This window comes from Salvelinus fontinalis, chromosome 33 (genome assembly GCF_029448725.1).
Source record: "Salvelinus fontinalis isolate EN_2023a chromosome 33, ASM2944872v1, whole genome shotgun sequence".
NCBI classification, from domain to species: Eukaryota; Metazoa; Chordata; class Actinopteri; order Salmoniformes; family Salmonidae; genus Salvelinus; species Salvelinus fontinalis.
Genome location: NC_074697.1, coordinates 40,877,456 through 40,886,362, shown reverse-complemented (window position 1 = coordinate 40,886,362; position 8,907 = coordinate 40,877,456). Strand labels below are relative to the sequence as shown.

General features: G+C 42.9%; 1 protein-coding gene across 1 annotated transcript in view; it reads right to left on the bottom strand.

Annotated features, from left to right (window-relative positions):
* Positions 1-8,907, bottom strand: part of LOC129832286 (leucine-rich repeat-containing protein 75A-like) — a 30,545-nt gene continuing 21,638 nt past the window's right edge. The window contains exon 4 of the mRNA XM_055896231.1: positions 1-5,380. Coding sequence (XP_055752206.1) covers positions 4,567-5,380 — 814 coding nt within the window. The 3' untranslated portion in view covers positions 1-4,566. The remainder of the gene's footprint in view (positions 5,381-8,907) is intronic.

The following is an 8,907-nucleotide window of genomic DNA, read 5'->3' as shown; positions in this document are numbered from 1 at the left end:
TGTTTTCCAGAATACAGTATTTATTCTTTTTATTTCATAGCATTGGCAAGACAGCAAGTCACTTGGTTTTCATTTCATGGAAATACACAGAAGTTTCCTTTCCAATTCATCACCTAAACTGAGAGAGCAAGGAACAACAAGAGCGCGCGAGAGAGAGAGAGACAGAGATAGAGAGAGAGCAAAGAACTCAAAGTTGCATACAGACATGCTTTAAGAATCGTATAACCCTTTTCCCTTTCAGAGAGAGAGAATCCTTGAAATGTTGATGATCCTTATGAATCCATGATACACTCAATATCATAATAGCGAAATTCAAGTACACACAAGTCTAGAGATTCCAGTACACACCTTTGGTTTATTTATATTTTTTAACTGTTTAGTTTGCTCCATTAACTCAGGCACATTTTGCTTGTTTTGATTTAATATTCCACTAATAATCATCCACTGGTTTTGGAGGGGAAATTGCAGTCCTGTGGGCACTGGACAGTGAGGATTGAGTTGCCAGAGATTCCCATCAAACAAGTATACACTACCGGTCAAAAGTTTTAGAACGCCTACTCATTCAAGGGTTTTCACTATTTTCTACATTGTAGAATAATAGTGAAGACATCACAACTATGAAATAACACATCTGGAATCATGTAGTAACCAAAAAAGTGTTAAACAAATCGAAATATATATTATATTTGAGATTCTTCAAATAGCCACTCTTTGCCTTGATGACAGCTTTGCACACTCTTGGCATTCTCTCAACCAGATTCATGAGGTAGTCACCTGGAATGCATTTCAATTAACAGGTGTGCCTTCTTAAAAGTTAATTTGTGGAATTTCCTTTCCTTCTTATTGCATTTGAGCCCATCAGTTGTGATGTGACACGGTAGGGGTGGTATACAGAAGATATACTTTTTGGTAATTGACCAATTCCATATTATGGCAAGAACAGCTCAAATAAGCAAAGAGAAACTACAGTCCATCATTACTTTAAGACACGAAAGTCAGCCAATACGGAAAATAAATTTTGAGGTTTCTTCAAGTGCAGTCGCAACGCAAAAACCATCAAGCGCTATGATGAAACTAGCTCTCATGAGGACCGCCACAGGAATGGAAGACGCAAAATCAAATCAAATTTGATTGTTCATATACACATGGTTAGCAGATGTTAATGTGAGTGTAGCGAAATGCTTGTGCTTCTAGTCGACAGTGCAGTAATATCTAACAAGTAATCGAACACATTCACAACGACTACCTTATTTATACACACAAATGTAAAGGGATGAATAGAATTTGTACGTATACATATATGGATGAGCGATGGCCGTGCGGCATTGGCAAGATACAGTAGATGGTATAGAATACAGTATATACATATGAGATGAGTAATGTAGGGTATGTAGACATTATTAGAGTGTCATTATTTAAAGTGACTAGTGATACCTTTATACCTATATTAAAGTGGCCAGAGATTTGAGTCTGTATGTTGGCAGCAGCCTCTCTGTTAGGGATGGCTGTTTAACAGTCTGATGGCCTTGAGATAGAAGCTGTTTTTCAGTCTCTCGGCCCCAGCTTTGATGTACCTGTACTGACCTTGCCTTCTGGATGGTAGTGGGGTTAACAGGCAGTGGCTCGGGTGGTTGTTGTCCTTGATGATCTTTTTGGCCTTTGTGTGACATTGGGTGCTGTAGGTGTTCTGGAGGGCAGGTAGTTTGCCCCAGAGTGACCTCTGCTGCAGAGAATAAGTTAATTTGAGTTACCAGCCTCAGAAATTGCAGCCCAAATAAATGCTTCACAAAGTTCAAGTAACAGACACATATCAACTGTTCAAAGGGGGCTGTGTGAATCAGGCCTTCATGGTTGAAAGGCTGCAAAGAAACCATTACTAAAGGACACCAATAATAAGAAGAGACTTGCTTGGGCCAAGAAACACGAGCAATGGACATTAGACTGGTGGAAATTTGTCCTTTAGTCTGGAGTCCAAATTGGAGATTTTTGGTTCCAACCGCTGTCTTTGTGAGACACGGTGTGGGTGAATGGATGATCTCAGCATGTGTATTTCCCACCGTAAAGCATGGAGGAAGAGTATTATGGTGTGAGGGGGCTTTGCTGTTGACACCGTCTGTGATTTATTTAGAACTCAAGGCACACTTCACCAACCTGGCTACCACAGCATTTTCCAGCGATACACCATCCCATCTGGTTTGGGCTTAGTGGGACTATCACTTGTTTTTCAACAGGACAATAACCAACAGACCTCCAGGCTGTGTAATGGCTATTTTATCAAGAAGTATAGTGATGGAGTGCTGCATCAGATGACCTGGCCTCCACAATCACGCGACTTCAACCAAATTGAGATGGTTTGGGATGAGTTGGACCGCAGAGTGAAGGAGACGCAGCCAATAAGTACTCAGCATATGTGGGAACTCCTTCAAGACTGTTGGAAAAGCATTCCAAGTGAACCTGGTTGAGAGAATGCCAAGAGTGTGCAAATATGTCATCATGGCAAAGGGTGGCTATTTGAAGAATCTCAAATATAAAATATATTTGGATTTGTTTAACACTTTTTTGGTTACTACATGATTCCATATGTGTTATTTCATAGTTGTAGTGATGCCTTCACTATTATTCTACAATGTAGAAAATAGTTTAAAATTATTATTTTTTGAAAGAGTAGGTGTTCTAAAACTTTTGACCGGTAGTATACAAAGAAACTGCATTATCACATCTCCTCAGTATGACAGATAATATGGACTGAGTTCCAGAGAAACGTCTTCCAATTCTTATCACTGTTAGCAGTGTCTCGTGACTGTTACACGCTGTCTGGGGACCTAAGGAAGCAGTTGAGTCTATCCTCCCAAAACCAGCCATCGAGACACAAGAGACTGCGCCCAGACAGACAAAGCACTCGCACAGAGAAATTTATCAGAGACACAGTGGAACACAGACAGCGAACGCGTCCATGACATCTCTTATAGACCCCCACACACACAACATTGTGTTCAACTGGACTCTCCCTGAAATAAGAAAGACTTGAATGAATAAGACATGTCTCAGATAGGAGTAGGCCTGAGAACAGAATACACACTCTTCTCATTTACAGTATAGTAACCACATTATCAGCACAAATGTCTATCTGTTTGGGGGATGATAATAGTTTTGAGGAATTACACTTCTGAGAACTGACATTGAATATCTGGACCCAATTGCATTCACCTCGGCTGACACATAACCCCATGTCACTGCCCTTAAAGGCATAAGGTACCTCATATACACAATTAACAAAGAAGATGAAGCGCATAATCCTAATTCTTAAAGCGTTTTTTATTAGACCGTTGTTACAAATGGGAAAACATACGCTGTGCGAGAGCTACATATTTACTGAGAATGAGGGAATGTTCTATAGCCGTAGCCTAGAGACAGTCCATGTTAGATGGCATTGTTGTAACCACACAACAAAATCCTATTAAACGTGTTGATACAAAAGTTACAAGTGATACGTGCACTCTACATGACTGGCAGGGATAAAGGGAACAAGTGAGGCTACTAAAGATGGGTTGTTATAGCTCCTGTCGCCGTAGCGCCTGTAGCCGTTGCGCCTGTCACCGTAGCTCCTGTCACCGTAGCTCCTAAGCCCTTTTCCTTAGCCTAAACAGTGCTTTTCGTCACAGTAACAGACTCCTCCCTCACATGCTTTACAATCATGAGCCTTATAGTCAACATCTTTTAACCCGCCTTACAACCAATCTTTTTTTTGGTTTCCATCAATTCTTTCCGCCAATAGCACTTGTTTCTCTCACTGCACTCAGATCACATCGGAAATCGACACACTGGAGCACGCATATGCATAAAAAAATACTGGGTAGGTAGGATTGGTGAAGAGAGTGCTGGTCAGAGAGATAGAGACACAGACGTACTGTAGTATCAGAGAGAAAGATGCAAGCTTTTTCACAGACCAAAGCTGTCTGGGATTACCGCTCTTCTTCTGTCTTTCTACCTGTCTGTCTGTCCATCCGTCCATCCGTCAGCCATCTGTCTGTCTCTCTCTGACATACAGTCTCTCCACCAACAGGGGAACAAGTGGCTGGCACATAGGCATTCCTCCAACTATAGGACAGGATGAGCAGGGAGTAAAACCTGAATGAAACATCTCAAACGTGCCAGATATGACATACCCATTATTAGAAAATGTTTATTTGTTTTCTACATTTGATATATAATATATCTATTACTCTTTACTACAGAGGATTATAATCCTAATTCATAATGAAACAACAATGACAGTTATCACAAATGTCCTCTTTCAACCTGGATTGTCATCTCTTTAAACTGTGCATCCATGTTCGAACAGTCCACCCAGATCAGTTGGTTATTCCGGAACTATTCCAGTCGGTTGAGATGACAGAGCCCCTCCCCCAGATGTCCAACCCAGGAAACAATTTCCGGTTACCTATGCATTCCAAGAACGTTACCTAACGTTATACGAACGTTCACTGCTTGCTGATACTGCTCTCTTCTCATTCCAGACAAAACGTGGGAGGGTAAGTTCCAAGCAGAGTGGACCGGGGTTCTTGCTCAGGTCAGGTGGTCTAAGTGATCAGTCCCCTCTCCTTCTTCCTCCTTCATCAGTTCAACCGCTCCAGAAGAATGCTGCGATTGGCTGGAGCACGACAAGTGGGAGGACTGACTCTGTGTGTCTTCCTCCTCTAGCTCCACCATCTTCCTAATTCCCTGTCCCCGTGTCTCCTCCCTCCTCTGCTCCTCCATTGTCCACATGCTGTCCTCGATCTCGTTCTCCTTCCCCTGCACCTCCAGGTCAAAGTCCAGCAACTCTTCCATCATCTCCTCAATCTCCGTCTCTCCGTCCATCTCCACCTCCGACCTCAGCTCATCCATGCTCTCTGTCCTGTTGATGTCATCCCTGTCATCGTCATCATCCCCCACCCTCCCCTCAGGCTCGCTGGCCTGGCTCTCACCAAACTCCAGGATGGTTGGCAGGTTGCCCTGCTTGGGGCAGCGCTTCCTCAGACTCACCAGGAAGGGCTGGGGCAGGGAGAAGATGTCCACGTTGTTGCCCAGGTCGATCCACGTGACACTGGGGAAGCTGGCCGGGTCCTTCAGGCTGTCCGTCAGCTCCTTGAGGACGGCACGGGTCAGCCGGTTGCCGTTGAGGGCCAGGGTCTCCAGGCGGGGCAGGGCGGCCAGCGTGGGCAGGAGGAGGAGGAAGGCGTCGTCGGTGAGCTCGGTGAAGCCCAGCTCCAGGCTGCAGATGATGGGCGCGTGGCGCTGTAGGTAGGCACACAGGCGCTCCATGTCACGCACCGTCAGGGGGATGCCCGAAAGGTCTAGCGCCCCGTTAGGGGGAGGGGTCGACAGCATCACCTTGAGACTGGAAGGCAAAGGGTGGGGGGGAGAAGTAATCAGTTACATGTCACGATGCGTGTTGACCAAACTGTAGGTAAATCTATTTAATATCTCCAATGCAAAATGTGTATGCAAATTGTAATTTTCCCAAGCACAAAACATGGTAAAGGTTAATTTATCATACAGTCAATAAAACTATCGGGGTGAGCTATCTCTGAGAGCAACATCCCCCTGACAGGAAGGACATTACATTACTAGACCGTTAGAAGAGCCTGTGATGAGACAAGGACAGCAGGAGCATGGAGCCCCAGGCGTAGCGACAGGTAGGTAGATCAATTACATTCCTATCTGTAATGCGGTTGTTTTCACCATTTGCTGACACTTCATGTGCTGAGGGGCAAAGATGTGAGAAATGGGTTCACCGGCTTACATGGAAAGGTTTGCAGAGAGATAGAGGAGGAGAGATGGGGAGAGAGAGAGAGAAATGTTTAAGTTTCTGCATAATCAGTAGTCTGCCAGTCCGTGTTGCGTTTCAGTTTGCAAATCTGTCCATATGATCCAAACAAACAAATGCGATGAGAGTGAACTGTGGGAGATTTTCTGCCGACCTCAACGAAACAAAAAAGTGGCTCTCTGTGGCACAGCTAGAGTGTTCACGCGTTTTGGCATAAGCTTGTGTCTTAATACTGTGGTTGACACCCAGGTGTGGAGTGTCTTTCAATTTGGTCACTATGAGTCATACTAACATAATGATTCCAGCGATGTGAGTTTGGATGAGGAGGAGATACAGAGGAGTCTTTTTGACACCAGTCAACAAGCAGTAGACAATGCAGTGGCCTTGTGGTTAGAGTATTTGCCCAGAGTTTGGGAGTTCAATGCCAAGTCATACCAAAGACTGTAAAAATGGAACCTGATAGGTCTCTGCTTGGCACTCAGCATTAGGGAAATAGATTGTGGGTAATGCCCTGCGATAGACTAGTTCGCTGCCCAGGGGGGTGTACTTGTACATCAAGCCACCTCATGCTTTAGAACCAGAGATAGGCTGCCACTCCTATGAGCTGTTCCAGCTTGCACAAGCCAAGGCTACTTATTTTACAACAAGAAGTAAAACACTGATTGGCAATATTGTTTGCTCAGTTTGGAGACTCTCAACCTAAAAATGACCACATAATGAAATGAAAACTAGAAAGAAAGTGGAGATAAATAGAAAGAAAGTGGAGATAAATTGAAAGAAAGTGGAGATAAATTGAAAGAAAGTGGAGATAAATTGAAAGAAAGTGGAGATAAATTGAAAGAAAGTGGAGATAAATTGAAAGAAAGTGGAGATAAATTGAAAGAAAGTGGAGATAAATTGAAAGAAAGTGGAGATAAATTGAAAGAAAGTGGAGATAAATTGAAAGAAAGTGAGTGAGCAAGTGAGTGGGTCCAGATAATCCAGACCTCGGGGGACAGAAGAAGAAAAACAACTGTTACAAAGTGAAAATGCACTCACAGCACAGCAGAAGTCTAGTGCTTGGCAGTGAACAAACTGAACAAAGGCCTGCTCTGCATTTTATGCCAGAAAAAAGGCAAAAGTGAGATCAGACTTGAACGTCTTCCAGGTACAAAAGAATACAATGCATGTGAGGCAGAATGAGGTCTGGACAGCAATTATTACTCAACCCCCCCCTCCACAATTGTTTTGTTGCTTAATTAGGAATTTACCGTAACAATAGTAAATCTCCCTCCCAATGGCTGTGTAGTGCTAGGATGTGAGCCAAAGAAACCCATTTATTAGTTGGTCCAGGCATAGAATTAAAAGAAGGGACTGATCACAGAACATTGACTTGAACGTGAATATCCATTAGAATTAGAATTCTATCGGTCAAGCACTCCGCTCTAATCCGTCAACAACATTGAGACATGGTGTAGTCCCACTTATGCTACTAAATCAGTCCAGATTGTGTTTTGTTATTAATTACTTAAAACAAAATAAGTTTTATAACTTCTCTCAAGCTAATGGCTTTTTATGGGAATTGGGTCGTAGCAAACAAATGGAATTACTAGAACGGGGAAATCTTTCAGACGGTGTACAATTGACAGTACAGTCATGCCTACACTCAATATGGCTGACGGCCCACCCAACACGGAATGTTGACTTAAATATTCGTTCCATTTATTATTTGTCTATGAGTCAAAGTCAATGGTCCCTAGGTTATGACCTCATGATGGATCTCTGGCTCCCTTTCAGCATTCTCCCTGTGACTTCTCCCCCGATAGTTTGAACTAACAAATCTAAAAAGCAGAGCAGAATGTAAATAGAAACAGATGAAACCGGTGTAGAGAACATCAATCCCACACTATCAGCCTGGCTTCCGACCAGAATCCCACGCTTTATGCTAGAGCAACGCTGAGCCGAGTTCTCTCCCTCTCAGACACAGGAGTCAGGACCTCCGGGCTTAGATACTACATACCCCATGGGGACCTTTCTCCAGAAGATCGACTAACAACATACATTTCAATCCCACGCTTTATGCTAGAGCAACGCTGAGCCAAGATCTCTTCCTCTCAGACACAGGAGTCCTTAGGGCTTAGTAATCAAATGTTATTGGTCACATACACATATTTAGCAGATATTATTGCGGGTGTAGCGAAATGCTTGTACCACATACCACACGGGCACCGATCTAGCCAACCAAGACATTTTTTCAAAGTTTTATCCTTTCTTTTCATCTAACTTAGTTTCTAATGTAAAACACAGCTCATCTGTTTAACCCTAATAACAAACAGATTATATCACATTAATGTGTGTTTATGATAATAAGAGTAAATCACTGTTTACCCTCAAGGATAGACAATAGATTATACCTCAAATCAAATCCAATCACATTTTATTGGTCACATACACATATTTAGCAGATGTTATTGCGGGTGTATCGAAATGCTTGTATTCCTAGCTCCAACAGCGCAGTAGTATCTAACAACGATTCACAACAATACACACACATCTAAAAGTAAAAAAATGGAATTAAGATATACATATTAGATTGAGCAGAATACAGTATATACATATGAGATGAGTAAAGCAGTATGTAAACATTATTTAAACATTATTAAAGTGACTAGTTATTATTAAAGTGACTTGTGACTTGTGTGAAGCTCACTGTCGAGTGAGCTTCCCACAAATCTCTGACCCTTGGTGACCTGGTGACACCATTGTTCAGTGACATAACTCAACCCTCGTGACAGCACAGTGCCATTGCAATATCATGTGTGGTATTAAATTACACTTAGGTGTCAGCTAGTCCATTGACAGCAAAGATGATATCACTTTTCCCCTGTGTGTGTGTGTGTGTGTGTGTGTGTGTGTGTGTGTGTGTGTCTCACCTTATCCTGGTCATCTGTCTCTATGGGAGACGGGCAGAGCTACGGTTGGCCCCCATTACTGCTCCATTATCTCTATCACCACATTCAACTCCACTTCTCAGATCATTACAGTTGCCACATTGTTTTGTGTAGGCCTGACATACACGCGCTATTCTTAATTTGACAGTTGCTTACTTGGTGGCTAAG